Source organism: Aythya marila, assembly GCF_965140915.1.
Source record: "Aythya marila genome assembly, chromosome: 3".
In the NCBI taxonomy this organism is placed as follows: Eukaryota; Metazoa; Chordata; class Aves; order Anseriformes; family Anatidae; genus Aythya; species Aythya marila.
This window is the reverse complement of record NC_139044.1, coordinates 118960940-118981538: the sequence shown is the minus strand read 5'-3', so window position 1 is coordinate 118981538 and position 20599 is coordinate 118960940. Positions and strand designations below refer to the sequence as shown.

At 50.0% G+C, this 20599-nt stretch overlaps 1 protein-coding gene across 1 annotated transcript; it reads right to left on the bottom strand.

Annotated features, from left to right (window-relative positions):
* Positions 1 to 2926: 2926 nt before the first annotated feature.
* LOC309875937 (interferon-induced very large GTPase 1-like) lies at positions 2927 to 17353 on the bottom strand. The gene is made up of 2 exons (XM_082755724.1): positions 17332 to 17353; positions 2927 to 10365 (listed from the first exon to the last, which is right to left on the bottom strand). The coding sequence occupies exon 2, from the start codon at positions 10361 to 10363 to the stop codon at positions 3050 to 3052; it is 7314 nt and encodes a 2437-aa protein (XP_082611850.1). The 5' UTR covers positions 10364 to 10365; positions 17332 to 17353; the 3' UTR covers positions 2927 to 3049.
* Positions 17354 to 20599: the final 3246 nt, after the last annotated feature.

Below are 20599 nucleotides of genomic sequence, written 5' to 3'. Positions count from 1 at the left end.
CAGTCCCGGAGCCACGTGTTTAACAGGTGGGCTTTCCGTGTCCTCTCTGAACCCCTCCCTGCCACCGTAGGGATGGACGAAAACACCACCTGCACTCCCGCTCCATCCACTAACCGACCCAGTCCCCTAAAGTCCCTTTTGATAGCCTTGAGGCTTCTCTCTTTGATGTTATCACTGCCCGCCTGGACTATCAAAAGGGGGTAATAGTCAGAGGGGCGTACCAGGTTAGGAAGCTTCCTGGCAATGTCCCTGACCCTGGCCCCAGGGAGACAGCAGACTTCCCTACGGGTAGGGTCAGGCCGACAAATAGGGCCCTCTGTTCCCCTAAGAATCGAGTCTCCAACAACAATAACCCTCCTGTCTTTCTTGGTGGAGGCAGTCCTGAGGCGTGGAGTCGACCTCCTCGCCCTAGGCATCCTCCTGGGAACACTTGCTACCTCTTCCTCAGCTACTGGTCTGTCAAGCTCCAGGGCCTCGAACCTGTTGTGTAAGGGCACCTGGGAATGCGGGGCCGGAAGGGGAGGGCGTCGCCTGCGATGTCGAGCAGGGACCTGTTTCCATTCCTCCTGAACTCCCAGATCCCCTCCCTCTGCCCGACGGGGACAGGGCAGGGGGTCCACCCCCATTTGAGGAGTCTCACCTCGATACCTCCCCTTGAGGCCCTGCAGGGAGTTACTCCACAAGTCTATCTCTCGCTCACACTCCCTGATGGCCCTCAACCTCTCCACCTCCTCCTTGACCTCCTTGAAATATATATGTAATATAAAATTATATACTATATATATAATATAAAATATAATTATATACATATATCATATCATATCATATCATATCATATCATATCATATCATATTACATTACATTACATTATAATATACAATAAAAATATATAATGATATATATGATAATATATATATGATAAATATATATGATAAATAAATAAATAATTAAATAAATAAATAAATAAATATAATGTGTAATTATAATTTAAACATAAATATATATATTGATATATATAAGAGCAGGACCAAGGAGAATCTCCATCTTTTACTGGAAAATGACTACGGAGGATAAGGAAAAGGCTGAGATTCTCAATGCCTTCTTTACATCTGTCTTCAGCAGTCAGACCAGTTATCCTCAGGGGCTCAGGCTCCTGACCTGGAAGTCTGGGACGGGGAGCAGAATAACCCCTCCACAGTTCAGGTGGAAAGAGTAAGAGACCTGCTGCTCCACCTGGACTGTCACAAGTCCATGGGGCCAGATGGGATCCACCTGAGGGTGCTGAGGGAGCTAGCAGATGTGATTGTTGAGCCACTTTCCATCATCTATCAGCGGTCTTAGTCAACTGGGGATGTCGCAGATGTCTGGAGCCTTGCAAATGTGACACCCATCGATAAGAAGGGAATGGGCCCAGGTTGTGCCAGGGGAGGTTCAGGCTGGAAATGAGGAGACATTTCTGCTCAGAAAGAGCAGTCAGGCATTGGGATGGTTGCCCAGGGAGGTGGTGGAGTCCCCGTCCCTGGGGGTGTTCAAGGAGAGGTTGGACATGGTGCTTGGGGACATGGTTTGGTGGGTGACATTGGTGATCAGGTTGGACATGATGATCTTGGAGGGCTTTTCCAACCTTCATGATTCTAGGATTCTACAGGAAAGCTGGGGTGGGACTCTTTATCAGGACGTGTAACAATAGGACGAGGGATAATGGCTTTAAACTAAAAGAGGGGAGATTTAGATTAGAAATTAGGAAGAAAATCTTGAATATGACAGCAGTGAGGCACTGGCACAGGTTTCCTAGAGATGCTGTGGATGCCCCATCCCTGGAGGTGTTCAAGGCCAGGCTGGATGGGGCTTTGAGCAACCTTGATCTAGTGGGAGGTGGCCCTGCCCATAGCAGGGGGATTGGAACTAGATGATCTTCAAAGTCTTTTCCAACCCAAACCATTCTGATTTTATGATTCTAGGATAATTGTGGCTCACCTTGAAATGAAGCACGCAGAAACCAGTCCAGTCCAACTCAAACAGTTTATTAGCAAAGACTACAAAGTATTATAATGAATCACCACTCTTGACAGCTCTTCAGGAGACTCTGGTCATTGGGTTTGCAGCAGGATTGCAGGAAAAGTGCACAGTAAACACCCCCTGCCACTGCACTGGTGCAGGCAGAGCCACTTCCATGTTCTCCAGACCATTTTTGTTCAGTTGCCACCTGCCCGTCTTGACAGCACAAACGCTAAGCTCACGCACTGCTGACAGCTGCTGAGGAAGCTGCAAAGCTTTCTAATTCTCTACATTGGTTATAAAGGGCTTTTACCCAACACAGAAGTGCTTGGCAAAAGCAGTTGGGGTGGCTAGGAGCTGGAGGGACCTTTGCCAGGCCCAGGCTCATGAATAGGAATGGCTCATGGAAGTGGGGGCACATCTTAACCTAGGACTTATACCTAATAACCACACAGTTAGAAATCACTGTCTAAATCTGCATAGGATGCTGCGTTAATTGCTTTAATGGCATCAGAAAAAGAACAGAACCTGAGTACTGAGTTTATGAATGCAAACAACAATCCCAAAAACCAAAATTGCCAAGTTCCCCACAAATGTTCACCTGCTCGCAGACCCCGCTGTCCTTTCTGCAAGTGTGACAAGTATTGCTGCAGGGAAACTGTTCTTTTGCCAGTGTCATTTCTTTTCCCATAGCAGCTGATAAACTGGTCCTTTCTAATGCTGCCTTTGCTCTTCATCTGGCACTTGGTCTTGATCTTGGCGGTATGACTGCTTCCTGCAGGAATATTTTTCTAGTTTGCTTTAAGACAAAGCTGATGTAAATATTTATGGCAAGAAAGGAAGAGGACTTTGACTTTATCACAAAGCAAGGGAATTGCTGAGCAGTGGCATAAGAAGCACTCCTTAGTTCACCTAATGCTGTAGCAATTACATTTAGTTTTATTGACATGGTTTAAGTCATAATCATTACAAGAAGATTTTGTGGTTATCCTCGTATTATGTTCTTCTAAAATGCAAAGCACTTGCAGTTTTTCCTTCATACCAACATAGCCTAACATTTCTCCAGTTCAGCGAGTGCATTCTGCTTTGTAACTTCCTGCCACGAAGCAGGGATTTCTCCTTTGCCATGAAATTTCCCATTGTAGTGTTGTTCTAGTTGTGTCCTGAAAGAAGACACAAACCATTTCCAGTATGCTTGCATGGATGGATCAGGAGGAATGCTCCAAGTGGAATAGGGATGTCCTGCATCCCGGTATTTCTTGTAGGGGATCCATGTGTCTTCACCAATCCTGAATAAGCAGTCACTTGAAACACTGCTAGAACAAATATCAATGACTAGGTTGTCTGTTTTATGCCATCTGCGTCCTGTCAAAACTTTTGGACGATGGAAGACAACCCGGTGGTCTCCGTCATGCTTTGGCATAGTGTTAGTGCAAACAGCCCCACAAAATGGACACTGCTCCTGGCACCCTGCAAACTGCTCAGCCAGTATTGTGTGAGGCTGCCTTTCAAAGGAGCTCATACGAGCTCCTTCAAACTCTTTCCTGAGATCATCAATAACAGGAGACAGTGCTTCTGTCATGGCATTATTCAGGAACTCTATGTCTGTTATCTCCTGATGTTCAATGCCCTTCAGGTCGCTCCTGGGCAAGCTTAGCACATCTCTGAGTGCTCTGCAGAATTCATCCAGCCAAAGAGAGATTTTATCCTTTCTGTCTTTTCTGTCTTTGACAACCGTGGTTGATGCAAAAACAGCTGACTGAATGTTTTCATAGTAACGAGAGAGGGAGTCTCTTAAAAACGTCTCTAGCCTTCTGTTCTCATCTAAACAGTACGTCTCAACTTTTGTCTTAATGTAATTATTTAAAAAGTCTCCTGGGGCTTTAAGGTAATGCTTGAAATTTTCAAATTTTTCTTCTTCTGCTAGGAATTTGAGCATGTAATATTCCAGAGTGGATCTATTGCCTTTGAAATCTGGAATTTTATCCTTCATGTCTCGAGCTATGTCAAGAGCTGTCTTCTCATAGATGGCGTGTCGAAGAGCTGGGGCAATCTTGCTGCACAGGAAATCAGCAAATGTTGTGATGCAAGAGGCTCCTTGGCAGGAAATCTGGAAACATTTGAAGAAGTCTTCTCTCTTGCTCTCCAGGTAGACGACTGGATCATTTGCTTTCCTGAATGCTGCATGCATGTCTTTAAACCTTTCTGCTGCCATTCTGCACAGGTACAGTGATAATTCCATTTTGTATTCTTTATTAAAACAGTAATTTGCACTGTTAGGAACAGACTTCATACCTTCCTCCACTTCATTTAGTATTTCATGAATAAAAGTTCGACTGTAATCAATTTTGTCCTTTTCCTTCTTCTCAATGTTTTCCCTCACATGCATTATGATGTTATCTGTAATTCGTTGCATGCTGTTCACATCGGCATCGTCCAAACTTTTAGAAAAGCCAAAAAAACTTTTCTTCCTAGAAATGTGTTTCTCTTTGTCAACACAAAAGACAGTTTTTTGGGAAAACTTTCTGATTCGTTTATCTACATTAGGCTCCTTAAAGTGATCTAGAAGGACATTTTCTATGTCCACATCAATGTCCACCTCTTCCTGAGGGGGAGCAGCAGAAGAGACTTCATAAAGCCACTCCATCCAGATAGAATTGAAGCGTTTTCTCAGTTCACTTTCACTTAATTTCTGGCCTTTTAGAGACAGGGCCAACTCTCTGCTCTTTCTCAGGAGCTCGTTTTCATATTCAGACTTCCTCTCATCCAGTTTACTCTGGCTCTTCTTTACTTCTATAAGTTTCGCACACTTCCTTTGCGTTTCAACAAGAAGGGACTCTCTCAGTTCTTTCAGCTTCAGTTCTGTGCTGCATTTCCACTGGATCAGTATTTCACGGTCTCTGTCTTCACTGAAGAACGTTTCCATGTTCTTGGTGATGGCATCACTTCTCTCTTGCACCAGTTTTTCAAGGTGATCCGTGGTGACCTTGTCCAACTCTCCATTCCGCACCTTGTTTTCCAGTTTCATTTGCAAGTCTAAGATGTGACTTCTCAGCTGCCAGGTCCACTGACTAAATGCAGTTTCCAGTTTCTTGTAGGCAGCAATCTCCACTGAATTCTTGAAGCTGAAAACGAAGTTTTCATTCAGCAAGGCATTCCACAGGTCACTAATACGAACTTTCAAGCTGGAGAGCCTCAAAACGCTGCTGTGCGATTCCTTCTTGGCAGCTTGGAGAATTTTGCTCTTTAATTCCTGGACGTTCTGGCTGTAGGTGGGGTTGGGCGGTGCCATCGGTGGGTTTCCTTCCCACAGGTGAGCAAAGTAATGAATGTGGGTGTTCACGTCAAAGCGGATGACGTCGCTGAAGCAGGTGATGTCACAGAATTCCTGCTGGGCCGCAGTCACGGTCATTTCATCCAGCTTTTCCTGCAGACGTCTTTGTCCTTCCATGTTCTGTTCCTTTGCGGTTATTTCGCCCACGTTTTGGTGCACAAAGAGACAGCCTGGGGAAATATTAACTTGCTTCATCCTCAGGAAAGCCTGCACAGCAATCTGAAGGACGTCTTGCATTTCCGAAGGATTTTCTCCAAAGATGTTGATCAGAGTCATGTTGCCGATGCCAATGACAAAGGTGGCCAGCTCATTGTCATGGTTAAGTGACTGCTTATTGGCCATCTCTATGGCACGAAGTCCTTCTGTGTCAACAACGAGCAGGTAATCAAAGTTCAAATCCTGTTGGAGCTTCTCGTCCACTTTAATGAGCTGCATAAACGCTCCCCGGGTGCACCTCCCTGCGCTGACGTTAAACTGCAGACCAAACATGGCATTCAGCAGGGTTGACTTCCCTGTGCTCTGGATGCCAAGCACGGAAAGCACAAATACTCGCTTGTCCCCTAGCTTCTCAATTAACCTGTCAAAGACGGCTCCAATCCATTGCAGTGGTACGTAAGAAGCATCACCATCCATCAGCTCAATGGGATACCCTAAAAGCATCAGATTGGCAGCAATTTCAGGTAGTTTGACATACCATTTTTCTTTGGAGGTTGTTGATTCCAGTGCCTCATAAATCTGCCCCACCTCTCTCAAAATATGCTCAAGGCCAATGGACGAATCATTGATTTCATCGGAAAGGGCATCTAATTTCTTCACCAATTGTGTTTTCAGGTTGTTATTTTCATTGTTTTTCTTTAATGCCAGGATTTGAGACCATAAGTGATGATACTCTCTCTTCAGCTCATCAAGGCGATCAGAGGAGATGTCGTCCATGAAGATCTTCATCCACTGCAGAAAGAATTTCTTGGTATTGTCTGGCTGTGACTGGAGAAAGCCAAGGACTGTTTTCATCAGCTGATTGAGGGGAAACGCTTTACCTAGTTGCTTTCTTCGTATTGCAGACTTCTCCAATTCAATTTGGCTCCGATGATGCTCTATGCTCTTGTTCCTCTTTTCCTGCAAGCGAGTGAGTTCTTTGTCCTTTTTACACCACAGGTACCACAGTTTTCCCTGAAGAGGCAGTAGCTGTGATTTGATCTCAGACAACTTCTCTTTCTTTAACAGATTCACCAGTTTGATTGCCATTTCTTTGGCTGTCACGCATGCTTCTGCATCTTCATCAACTAGGAAGCCGTGCTGGCGAGCTGTGCTCAGGCATGCATTGAGGCTAACAAGCGTGCTCGACCCTTCCACTAGGTCTCGGATGGTTTTTGTCAGCTCACCCACTAATTCTGCTTCATTTCTGTTCTTGATCCCTATTCTTACATTTTGGCCAGATCGGCCAGCTGCAATGCTCTCTTTCTCAGTGAAAAGGCAAACCAAAGGCCTCTTAGACTGCCACAGATCATGTAAAATTTTCCTGCCTTTCTCATTGCTCTGATCCAACTCAGAAACAAGAACCACATTCACGGCAGAGATCTCCTGTAAAAACTGCAGCTGGGGTTCATGATCCCTCGCATCTCCGTGCAGGTTACAGAAAGCAACAGGGCCGTTAAAGCTGTCGTCGTCGCTACCACGGGGAAGGTACCAGGAGATCTCCACAACACCTTTCATCAGGAAGCAGTCTTTGGTGCTGCCTTTGCAATGGCGGTGGAAAAAAGTGTCGTGTTTTTTCCTGCTCAGCAGGGCATTCAGGAGCTGAGACTTGGAAGAGGAAGGAGAGCTGCCGATGCGGAGGAAGGACACGATGGGCATCTCTGCCTGATAAATGAGTTTGTTTTTGTGACTGCTAATCCTCATCTGCTCTCCCGATCTCACCGTCCCTTTCCAGCTCTTCTTGATTTGGCTGAGGGACCAGAGAGGGAACTCTATCTGTGAAGTGCCCGGGTTTGGTACCAGGAGGGGTAGTGCAAACTGGCAGAAAGCGAGCTTGGATGAAAGGTACTGTCTCATGAAATCATCAGCACAATGAAAAATTGCCATCTGGAGGTCCATGGGGTGCACATGACTCTCCCTGCTTACAGATTCAGGGGCTCCTTTGTCCAAGTCACTGAAAAAGTCATCAAAGGAATCAGAGGGCTCGTGCTCCTCCCCTGAGGTGTTTGGTCTGGGAACAACTTCTGGCTTACTCGCCTCCTTGCAAGTCAGGTACCTCACCCTGTAATCCACGGTCAGGAGCCTTTGCAGGAAGTAAAATGGTAGCTCGCTGTCCTTGCTGGGCTGGCTGTTGTGTACAGATGTCTGGTGTATTATGTGGAAATCTTCTGTGCCCATTTTTCTTGGATAGTACCTTTCCAGCCCGAGGCACTTAAGTAAGTTGACGAACTCTGGGTTTGCAGCAGCTTGACTTGCTTTGGATTTGCTGCTGTCTGATTTGGGTTTGCACTGACTGGGAGGCTGCATGCCTTGAAAAGCATCTTCCAGGTCTTTCATTATATTGTCTTTGTTCAGGTTGCCAGATGTGTTTTCCAGTTGCCCATCGATGAAGGATTGCAAATCTCTTTCCAGCATCTCCCAGTCTTTGAATGCATTGTGCTTTCCGAGGAGAGCTTTCATCTCTGTGGACCATGTGTTTTTCATCTTTTCTTTCATGAAAACTAAGCGGTCATTCTTTTGCTCAGGGGTCATCTTCTTGTTTTCGGATGTTATGGTGAGCCCCGTCAGCAGCAGGAAGGCCTGAGCTCTGCAAGCATCCTGTTCCTTCAGGCTCTGATACTCGTTATGTGCCACGCGCATTTCCTGTATCATGAAATTAATTTCTGGACACCCAAGGAGGTACTGAAAAGTGCCGCTTTCTACTTGGTATCCCGTGCTGGTTGTAACTAAGAGCACTAAGAGTTCTATGTCTTCCTGTGCCCTTTGCTGCAGAGACTGGAGCAAGGAAGAAACAGACTGGCTTACAGTGAAGGTGGCTTTGATCTTTGCCTCATGAATGGCAGATGCAGAAGTTGCTGGTTCATAGGTGACTTCCTGGATGTACTCCTTCATCTGCTTCAGTGTCGTATTGAGATCTTCAAGACTGGAAATACTGGGAGTTTGGGGAAGTGTGTGCTCCTTGTGGAAGACCCACTGCATAATGAAGGAAGTCTTGGGGAAGTCCTTGACAGAATAGATGTGAGGATCCAGCAGGCACTGCAGCAGAGATTTGATGTAGATGGTGTTTTCTGGAGAAGACTTCTGGCAAAAAGAAACAGTGTTCACCAGGAACTCCTGCAATGCTTTGTCTGACAGACACATGTTGATCCAGACACTGTGATTTTTTGTTCTTTTATTCAGGCCCTGTTTAAAATCTAGCAACATGAGCAGTTTCTTTTCATCCACTGTCCCCTCCCAGGTCTTTACTTGCTCCAGGAAAGCTCTGGCCTCTTCTACGGCACTGGCCAGTTCCTCTCCAAAGATCACACCGGTGCTTTGATTCGTTAGCTCTTCGTAGACAGCCCTGAGGCTGCTGCCCATTTGATGGGAGGATTTAAAATCGCTGCTGTGGTTGGACAGGATTATGTCCCACACTGGGATCAGCTGAAAGCCCCGGTCGATCACACACCAGGTTGTGTTATTGGCCACAAGCCCGCATTTCCACTCGGGAAGGGAATCTGTCTCTGCTGGGCCCCCTGTTTTGGTCACATAGAGCTGAACTGCTCTGTGGGTGCTGCTTCTGTCTCTTCCCTGAAATGATGCCTGTGAGCTGGAGTTTGAAGCATCCCCCTTCACTCCCCACTTGGTACCGAAGCCGCTGAAGCTAGCGCCGACGTAGCTGTTCAGTGCTTCAGATGTTTGTTGCTTCATCTCATCCCATTGCTCTGCCCTGAAACCTTCGGCAGATGCTTTCCACCAGAATATTCCCCCAAAGTGGAGGGGTCCCTGGTTCACGTGGGACCCAAACCTGCTGAAGAAGCTGGCGCACCTGCTCTTCAGTAGGTGGAACCTGTCTGCCTCCTGGGTGATGCTCAGAAGCTGTTCGATGTCTTGCAGCTCTCGCAGGGCTGCATCTGAGAGGCGAAGCTGGTCCTTTTGGAAGTAGTAGGAGGCCAGAGGGATGTATTGGTACTTGGTGGTGCAAATGTACGCCTGCTCCGAGCGTGACCGACGGGAGTCCTCTGACTGTGAGGACTTGCCATAATCTACACCTGTTTCAACACTGAACCCCCAGAACCCAGCTTTGACAGAAGCATTGATGCTGAACCCCAGCTGCTCCATGGACTTGGTGAAAGCAGCTTCTGCTGCAGAGGAGGAGAACTCCTTCCTCTCAAGCAGCGACCCTTGCACTGGACCAGTGAGCATGAAGCCATCAGGGACCCTGATGAGTTGCTCTCGCTTTGCCAGCACATCCTCCAGGCTCTTGGTTTGGTAAATCCCCTGCAGAGCCAGGCCTCCCGATGCCCGCCTCAGGACCTCCTCGTCAGAGACGTTCTCCCTCTCCCCCATGGACTTCTCCTGCTGCTCCAGTTGCTTCCGGATGCTCACCAGCTCATCCAGCAATGCCTTCTCTGGAGGTGCCCAGTACTCCCTGGGAATGTCCATGGCTTGCTGTAGGGCCTCCTCTTTCTGTCTTATCATTTCCTTGCTGTGGCTGTGGCTCTTCTGCATTTCCTCCAGCTCCTGTAGGATTGACTTGGCTGCTTCTTGTCTCTGCTTCATCATCTCCAAGCGCTGCTTCTGTACTTCATCAACAGCTCTTTTGTTGTCTGTGATTCCCAGGAGCCTTTGGAGTGCCTTGGTCTCCCAGGGGTACCGTACTTCGCACTCCAGTTTAAGGCAGTCTTCATATTGCAGATGTTTCAAAGCATCTCTTGACTTAACACCCAATATCTCTGACAGTTTGGGGAGCCAGTATTCTTCATCAAGTCCTTCCTTCTCAAATGCTTCTGCCAGCAATTGCTTAGCAAGTTGTGCCTTTTCCCCAGCAGCTGCTCTCTCCTCCTGTGACTCCATGGCTGTAGAAGGGGAAAACAGACTTTTGTTACATCAGGTTAGAGGAGGCCACCACCCTTAGAAGAGGCCTCTCCATAGTTTCTGGCTCAAGGATTTCTTCTGCCCTGCTGCTGGCACCCAGCCTATGGGCACCCCTGAGATAGGCAGACACAGACAGACATACACATGCAACCACTGGCACGGCTACACAAATAGCCACGGACAAGGCGCTGCCTTCAACAGCACCCATGTATAAGCTGCTGTGGTGGTTCCGCTCGAGTGGGCAGCCAAGCTCCAACACAGCCGCTTTCTCACTCCCCCTCCTCAAAGAGGAATGGGGAGAAAATACGATGAAAAGGGCTCAAAGGCTGAGATAAGGACAAGAAGATCACGCAGTAATTATTGTTACGGACAAAACAGACTCAGCATAGGGAGACAGTAAGATTTATTGCGTATTACTAACAAGCTAGAGAAGTGAGAAACAAAGGAAAGAAACCAAAAGCACCTTCCCCCCCATCCACCCTCTTCCACCTCCTCCCCCCGAGGGGCGCAGAGGAAAGGGGGAATGGGGGTTATGGTCAGTCTACAGCGCTTCTTCTCTGTCGCTCCTTCTTGGTCACTCTCGTCCCCTGTGCTGTGGGGTCCCACCCACGGGATGCAGTCCTTGATGAACTGATCCAGCGTGGGCTGCCCACAGGCAGCTCTTCCAGAACTGCTCCAGATATGGGTCTGTACCACGGGGTCCATCCCTCAGGAGAAAACTGCTCCAACCTGGCTCCCTCACGGGCAGCAGCTCCTGCCAGGTCACCTGCTCCTGCATGGGCTCCTCTCCACAGGCTACAGGTCCAGCCCGGAATCTGCTCCGGCAGGGGTCTTCCACAGGCGGCAGCCTCCGTCGGTGCAGGGCCACCTGCTCCACCGTGGTCTCCTCCACGGGCTGCAGCGTGGAACCCTGCTGCACCGTGGTACTCCATGGGCTGCAGGGGGACAGCCTGCTTCACCATGGTCCTCACCAAAGGCCGCAGGGGACTTCTGCTTCGGCGCCTGGAGCACCTCTCCCCCTCCTTCTACACTAACCTTGGCACCTGCAAGGCTGTTTCTTACTCCCTTCACACTCCCGGCTGCTGTGTGGCGCAGCATTTTTTTCCCTGTCTTAAATATGCTCTCACAGAGGTGCAAAACAACATCGCTTACTGGCTCGACTCTGGTCAGCAGTGGGGCCCTTACCAAACTTGGGGCAGCTTCTAGATCCTTCTCACAGAAACCACCCCTATGGCCCCCTGCTACCAAAACCTTGCCACGTAAACCCACTACATCTGCCAGGACTGGTCTCACCCGTCACTGGCTCCTCGTCCTTACAGCACTCACTCACATGAGGTAGAGAAAGGGATTGCCTGGAGAGAGGCAACCTCTGGACCATCATGTAGCAACTGGAGACTGGATAACCTTAATGAAGCCAACACTCTCGCCATCCACATATCCTTACACTTTTTTCATGCAAAACTACTAACTAAGTGAACAGCGACAGTACATTTTCTTGAGGGGAAGAGCTATGAGGAGTGGCTGAAGTCACTTGGATTGTTCAGCCTGGAGAAGAGAAGACTGAGGGGAGAAATTGTGGTGGCCTCTAGCTTCCTCATGAGGGGAGCGGAGGGGCAGGTGCTGCTCTCTGCTCTCTGGTGTCCAGCAATAGGACCCAAGGGAACGGCATGGAGCTGGGGTAGGGGAGGTTCAGGCTGGATATCAGGAAAAGGTTCTTCACCGAGAGGGTGGTTGGGCACCAGAACAGGTTCCCCAGGGAAGTCACCGAACCTGCCAGAGTTCAAGAAGTGTTTGTACAATGCTCTCAGGCACATGGTCTGATTTTTATTTATTTTTTTGGGTGTTTCTCTGGTGGCACAGGAGTTGGATTCAATGAGCCTTGTGGGTTCCCTCTAACTTGCGTATTTTATGATTGTATGTATCTAATGGATAGAAGGACATCGAGGTGCTTGAGCAGGTCCAGAGAAGGGCGACGAAGCTGGTGAGGGGCCTGGAGAACAAGTTCTACGAGGAGCGGCTGAGGGAGCTGGGCTTGTTCAGCCTGGAGAAAAGGAGGCTCAGGGGCGACCTTATTGCTCTCTACAGGTACCTTAAAGGAGGCTGTAGTGAGGTGGGGGTTGGCCTGTTCTCCCACGTGCCTGGTGACAGGACGAGGGGGAATGTGCTTAAGTTGCGCCAGGGGAGTTTTAGGTTAGATGTTAGGAAAAACTACTTTACCGAAAGGGTTGTTAGAGACTGGAACAGGCTGCCCAGGGAAGTGGTGGAGTCACCATCCCTGGAAGTCTTTAAAAGACGTTTAGATGTAGAGCTTAGAGATATGGTTTAGTGGGGACTGTTAGTGTTAGGTCAGAGGTTGGACTCGATGATCTTGAGGTCTCTTCCAACCTAGAAATTCTGTGATTCTGTAATGGGAGGTGTCCCTGCCCAGGGCAGCTAATTGGAATTGGATGATTGTAGTGGGTTTACGTGGCAAGGTTTTGGTAGCAGGGGGCAATAGCAGTGGTTTCTGTGAGAAGGATCTAGAAGCTGCTCCAAGTTTGTAAAGGCCCCACTGCTGACCAGAGCTGAGCCAATAAGCGATGTTGTTTTGTGCCTCTGTGAGAGCATATTTAAGACAGGGAAAAAAACGGTGTACCATAAAGCAGCTGGGAGAGTGAGAGGCATGAGGAAAATCACAGAATCCCAGAACTGTAGGGGTTGGAAGGGACCTCAAAAGATCATCGGTCCAACCCCCCTGCCAAAGCAGGTTCCTCAGAGCAGACTGCCCAGTTAGGCGTCCAGACAGGCCTTGAATATCTCCAGAGAAGGAGACTCCACAACCTCCCTAGGCAACCTGTTCCAATGCTCCGTCACCGCCACCGTGAAGAAGTTCTTTCGCATGTCAGTGCAGAACTGCCTGGGCTCTAACTTGCAGCCATTGCCCCTTGTCCGATCCCCACAAACCACTGAGAAGAGGTTGGCTACATCCTACTGTCCCCCACCCCTCAGATATATACACTGAGGAGATCACGTCTCAGTCTTCTCTTCTCCAGGGTGAACAGAGCCAGGTCTCTCAGCCTTTCTTCATAGGGAAGATGCTCCGTATCATCTTTGTGGCCCTCTGCTGGACTCTTTCCAGGAGATCCCTGTCTTTCTTGTACCAGGGAGCCCAGAACTGGACACAGTACTCCAGGTGAGGCCTGACCAGGGCAGAGTAGAGGGGGAGGATCACCTCCCTTGACCTGCTGGCCACGCTCCTTTTAATGCACGCCAGGATCCCATTAGCCCTCTTGGTCACAAGGGCACACTGCTGGCTCATGGCCAACCTGTCGTCTACCAGGACCCCCAGGTCCTTCTCTTCAGAGCTCATCTCCATCAGGTAGTCCCCCAGCCTGTACTGATTCTTCGGGTTGTTCCTTCCCAGGTGGAGGCCCCAAAACTCGCTCTTATTAAATCTCATTTGTCTTCTTCCTGCCCATCTCTCCAGCCAGTCCAGGTCTTGCTCCAGGGGGGAGCCCTCCATTTCCCAGACCCTTTGTCGTATTGTCAGGGGCGAGGAGTCCCGGGGCAGTGTCCTTGGAGCAAAGACTGAAGCAAAGAAAGCATTCAGTATCTCTCTGCCTTCTCAGCGTCTCCTGTGACCAGGACACCCCCCTCATTCAGCAAGGGACCCACATTATCCCTAGTCTTCCTCTTGCTGTTTACATACTTGAAAAAACCCTTCTTATTATCCTTTATCTCTTTTGCAAGCCTCATCTCTAGGTGGACTTTAGCCTTCCTCATTGTGTCCCTGCAGGCCCTGACAACACATCTATACTCCTCCCAAGAGGACAGGCCCTTTTTCCACATTTCATAGACCATTCTCTTCCTTTTGATCTTATTGATGAGCTCCTTGCTCATCCACGCGGGTTTCCTGCCCCCGTTCCCCGATTTCCTATTCTTCGGGATGCACAGACCCTGAGCATGGAAGTGCTGCTTAAATGTAGCCCAGCTCTCACAAGCACCCTTGCCTTCTAGCAACCTATCCCATGAGATACTCCCAAGCAGGTTGAAGAAGGAAGAGGTTGAAGTTGGCTCTTTGGAAGTCCAGGGTAGCAATCCTGCTTTTAGCCTTACTTCCTTTGCCTAGTTCCACCTGGTTCTCCACCATCTCCTGGTCACTGCATCCCAAGCTGCCCCCAACCTTCACATCCCTAACAAGGCCATCCCTGTTGGTAAGAACGAGGTCCAGGAGCACCCCCTGCCTCGTCGGCTCCTCCACCACCTGCATCAGAAAATTGTCTTCAACACATTGTAGGAACCCTTTGGACTGCTTGTGCCTGGCCGAGTTGCTTACCCAGCAGATGTCTGGGTAATTGAAGTCCCCCATGAGGACCAGCGCTCGTGATCGTGAGGCTACTAGCAGCTGCTCGTAGAAGGCCTCATCGACCTCCTCCTCCTGATCTGGAGACCTGTAGTAGACCCCCACCACCGTATCTCCCATACCAGCCCACCCCTTAATTCTCACCCACAAGCTCTCCACTTGCCCCTCACTCTCCCCCAGCTCTAATTGCTCCCTCACATAAAGGGCAACCCCACCCCCTCGCTTCCCCAGCCTGTCTTTCCTAAAGAGGACATAGCCCTCCATGACTGCGTTCCAGTCATGCGAGCTGTCCCACCACGTCTCAGTGATCGCACCGAGATCGTGGCTCCGCGACCGAACACAGATCTCAAGCTCATCCTGTTTGTTTCCCATGCTCCGTGCATTGGTGTACAGGCACTTTAGGGAAGCAGCAGGTCCAGTTACTCCTGGGGGGATGCAAGAAGAAGATACTGGACGGGGGATCGGGAACGCTACCTTCTCTGAAGAGTCCTCAGACAATCCTATGGGAGAGCTCAGAAGTTTTTCCCTGTCTTCAACTGTGACAGCAGTGATGACTTACCCAGCCCTTCTCTGTTACATTTAGCTCCCCTCCCTTCCCCCATCAAACCTAGTTTAAAGCCCTGGTAATCAGCCCAGAGAGCTTGCTCCCCAACACACTTGCGTCCCACTTGGTGTCTGTCCGTAGCCCACATACCCAGCCTCTCAAAGGACGGCCCAAGATCAAAATACCGAAATCCCTGGTCTAGACACCACCCCGACAGCCAGTCATTTACCTGTAAAAGCCTTGCAGGTGCCAAGGTCAGTGAAGAAGGAGGGGGAGAGGTGCTCCAGGCGCCGGAGCAGAAGTCCCCTGCGGCCTGTGGTGAGGCCCATGGTGAAGCAGGCTGTCCCCCTGCAGCCCATGGAGTACCACGGTGGAGCAGGGTTCCACGCTGCAGCCCGTGGAGGAGACCACAGTGGAGCAGGTGGCCCTGCACCAACGGAGGCTGCCGCCTGTGGAAGACCCCTGCCGGAGCAGATTCCGGGCCAGACCTGTAGCCCGTGGAGAGGAGACCACACAGGAGCAGGTGACCTGGCAGGAGCTGCTGCCCGTGAGGGAGCCAGGTTGGAGCAGTTTGCTCCTGAGGGATGGACCCCGTGGTACAGACCCATATCTGGAGCAGTTCTGGAAGAGCTGCTGCCTGTGGGCAGCCCACACCGGATCAGTTCATCAAGGACTGCATCCCATGGGAGGGACCCCACAGCACAGGGGACGAGAGTGACCGAGAAGGAGCGGCAGAGAAGCGCTATAGACTGACCATAACCCCCATTCCTCCTGTTCCTCTGAACTGCTTGGGGGGAGGAAGTGGAAGAGGGTGGATGGGGGGGGAAGGTGCTTTTGGTTTCTTTCCTTTGTTTCTCACTTCTCTAGCTTGTTAGTAATACGCAATAAATCTTACTGTCTCCCTATGCTGAGTCTGTTTTCCCCTCACAAATAATTACTGTGTGACCTTCTTGTCCTTATCTCAACCTTTGAGCCCTTTTCATCGTATTTTCTCCCCATTCCTTTTTGAGGAGGGGGAGTGAGAGAGCGGCTGTGTTGGAGCTTGGCTGCCCACTCGAGCAAAACCACCACAATGATCTATAATATGCCTTCCATCTCAAACCATTTTAGGATTCTTTAGGATTTAGAGCCTTGGTTTCTCACGGTCGGGTAGACGACCTGGCAATGTACAGAATATGCCTCTGGGGCTGTTTTCAGAGCATGATGCAGGGAGCAGTCAATGCCTGCCCAGGGCCATGGTGGAAGGGCCCTGGGGGAGCTGCCAGAGGAGCATGAAGCCCACTGGGGTGGTGTTGGAGGATGTTGTGGTTTAACCAGGCAGGCAGCAAAGCACCACACAGCCGTTCACTGGCTCCCCCCACCCCCACAGCAGGATGGGGGAGGGAACTGAAGAAAAAAAAAGTTAAAGGGAAAAAAAATATCCAGATCCTCTTAGAAGCTCATCTAAGCGCACTTGTTGAGTGATCTCCCTGTCCTTATCTCAATCCATGTGCCCTTTTCATTGCATTTTCTCCCACTTTTCCTATGAGGACGGGGAGAGAGAGAGCAGTTATGGTAGAGCTCAAATGCTTAGAACAGTACCACCACAGTCCCTTCCAATCCAAACCAGTTTAGGATTCTATGAAGTGCTAAAAACCTGCGTGTTGAGAAGAAGACAGTTTAATAGGACAGAAAAGGAAGGGATAATGATGATGGTGATAATAATAAACCAACAAATATCCAAAGCAAGTGATACACAGTGCAATTGCTCACCAACCACTGACTGAAGCCTAACCCTCCCTTTACAGCGGCCACCCCACCCCACCCCAGCCAACTCGCCTAGATTTTATTGCTGATCAGGACGCCCTCTGGGATGGGACATCCCTTTGGTTCCTTGGGGTCAGCTGTACTGCTTCTCTGTCCCCTACCCCCGAGCAGAGCCCATTTCCCCTGTGTGAAAAGCCCTGCTGCCCTCCTGGCATCTCACAGCCCAGTAGGAGATGGGTGAAACAGCAAGCAGGAGGCCAAGGGGTCTCCGCATGTGGCCCCTTCCCTGCCCAGTGCATGTCAGCAGGGACCTACCTGCCCTCCCTGGTGCTCTGCAGCTCCAGTAGCGTCTCAGCCCAGCTCCCGCACCATCTCAGCGCAGCTCCTGCACAGCCTCAGCCCACCCCTGACCCCACTCTTTATAGAGCCCCAAGCCCCTGCACTGGCCACAGTTTATTGGTTGCATGGCAGGGAGATACTTTTTGCTTTCCTGGAAGTCAGGCTGTTATCTTTCAGGCAGTGCCAGAAAGTGAAACTTGACCGTTGCTGGCTGTGCTGGGGCTGAGTCAGGCTGCTGGCGTAGCCACATCCCCAGGCACTCCTCCAAGGAAGGCAAGGGGAAGTGGAAGAAGCAGGCAGCTCTAAAGCAGAGCCATCACAGAAATGGGAGGGAGAAGAGACAGAAGTCGTAGCAGAGTCAGAATCCACCTGAACCCTATCCCTGAGAGAGGTGCGAGGTAGCAAAAGGATTTCAGCTGTCACCTACATGAGCACATTCTCACCTGGCTGCTCTGATGCTGGGATACTGGGGCTGGTAGCTAGGAATCAGAAGGCAAGGAAGCCAAGCAGCTGCAATCCCTCTCTAGGAAAACGGTCCTTGAAAAGTGATTGGGAAAGGGCACAAGTCCTCAGCATCTGGAGATGTCCCACGTCAGGTGTGAAGGAAAGGTATCCATCCCCTCAAGGAAGGTACTGTACATCAGCCAGGCAAGTCGACCACCATGGAGAAAGGTCTCCAGTACCTGAGGGAATCAGCTGTGCTCGAGACAGTTTATGGTGATCTGAACGATGACCAGGTACCCAAAGATCCAGATGAAATTTGTTCCACATGGTGGAAGTTTATACAGAGCACCACCGTCGTGTGCCAGCATGCTGGCAGTGATGAACTGGATTGATGGGATGGGACCAACAGTGTTTAGTGTCCGGCTAACTCCAGAATTATGAAGACAGTGGACTAATGGCATGCAGGCCCCTGTTTGCTTTCCCTTGCAGGGGCGTCCAGTCCACCTCAAATCGACTGCCCCAGGGGTGGAAACGCAGCCCCACTGTTTGCCTGGGACTGATCCAGGCTGCACTGGAACTGGGGGAAGCTCCGGGGCACCTGCAATACCTCAATGCCACCGCTGTGTGGGGTAACACAGCAGAGGAAGTGTTTGAGAAAGGGAGGAAAATAATCCAAATTCTTCTGTAAACTGGTTCTGCTATAAAGCAAAGCAAGGTCAAAGGACTCACACACGAGATCCAGTTCTTGTGAGTAAAATGGCAGGGTGGATGTGATCAATTAGATAACAGCTATGTCCCCACCAACTAACAAGAGAGAAACACAAGCTTTCCTAGGCCTTGTGGGATTCTGGAGAATGCATGCTCAGTCAGTTTGTGACTCTATGTTAAGAGACTCGCAAGAGGGACTGTGATGAGTGCATCCTGGCTTGCATAAGAAACAGTGTGACCAGCAGGGCTAGGGAGGTGATCGTCCCCCTGTACTCGGCTCTGGTGAGGCCGCACCTCGAGTACTGTGTTCAGTTTTGGGCCCCTCGCTACAAGAAGGACATCGAGGTGCTTGAGCAAGTCCAGAGAAGGGCGATGAAGCTGGTGAGGGGCCTGGAGAACAAGTCCTACGAGGAGCGGCTGAGGGAGCTGGGCTTGTTCAGCCTGGAGAAGAGGAGGCTCAGGGGTGACCTTATTGCTCTTTACAGATACCTTAAAGGAGGCTGTAGCGAGGTGGGGGTTGGCCTGTTCTCCCACGTGCCTGGTGACAGGACGAGGGGGAATGGGCTTAAGTTGCACCAGGGGAGTTTTAGGTTGGATGTTAGGAAGGACTTCTTTACCGAAAGGGTTGTTAGACATTGGAACAGGCTGCCCAAGGAAGTGGTGGAGTCACCATCCCTGGAGGTCTTTAAAAGATGTTTAGATGTAGAGCTTAGGGATATGGTTTAGTGGAGGACTGGTTAGTGTTAGGTCAGAGGTTGGACTCGATCTTGAGGTCTCTTCCAACCTAGAAATTCTGTGATTCTCTGACTCTGAGTGCCTGGGGATGTGGCTGCTCCAGCACATTCAGCAACTGCTAAGTTTCACTTTCTAGCACTGCCTGAAAGATAACAGCCTGACTTCCAGGAAAGCAAAAAATATCTCCCTGCCGTGCAACCAATAAACTGTGGCCAGTGCAGGGGCTTGGGGCTCTGTAAAAACTGGGGTCAGGGGTGGGCTGAGGCTGTGCAGGAGCTGCGCTGAGATGGTGCGGGAGCTGGGCTGAGACGCTACTGGAGCTGCAGAGCACCAGGGAGGGAAGGTGGGTCCCAGCTGACATGCACTGGGCAGGGTAGGGACCACATGCGGAGACCCCTTGGCCTCCTGCTCGCTGTTTCACCCATCTCCTACTGGGCTGCGAGATGCCAGGAGGGCAGCAGGGCTTTTCGCACAGGAGAAATGGGCTCTGCTCAGGGATAGGGGACAGAGGAGCAGCCCCCTCCGGTGTTGCCTTCAGGGGGCAGTGGCGACCTGGTTCAGGAACGGCACGGCGACCAACCCCAGGCCGCTCGGTCCATCTGCTCACAGACACCAATGTGGTGGATGGCAAATGGCGTTTATTGTCGAATCACACGGTGTTATATAGCCGAGGCCCACAACATCACTTCCGCTTGCTTATGCCACAGACCACGCGCTACTGCCCATCAAGGGAGGGTCTCCACCTTTCCGTACAGCGCGACATCTTCCAGCCGCCAGAGCCTAACTACCCACATTTCCCCCCTCCCTATGCACAACCAAATTAGCTAAAATATAACAATCTAAAAAACAATTCTGCTCCCGTCTCAGTTTTATACTTTATAACAATCTTAAGAGGTAGACATCATAACTTTAACAAAAAACATAAGGCACAATAACCAGGAGAAAACTAGGAGGTAACCGGTAATAATGGGGTGTAACTTGGGATAACTAGGGATAACTGGGGATAACCCTGAGTAAATCCACTCTTAAAGTAGTTGTTGGTGTTCTACCAACACAATGCCAACTTTCTCTAACTGGCTTCCAACAAACGACACAAACTTATTTAGTATACAAGGTCCAAAGATAAGATCACAAAAAGGCATCGCACCCCCCCCCTCCCCCAACGGAGGCCACTTCGCTGTTGTCTGGATTCTGCCGGTGTGGAACTCTCAGGCGTAGACAGGACGCTTGCCGACTTATTGGCTTCTCTTGTCACGGGGGTATACAGATTGCAGGGGCATCCGATGATCCATTCCTGTGAACAGAGACTCACAGTTTTCATTAGTTTTATTCTGAAGGTCCGGTTTGATGGACTTAA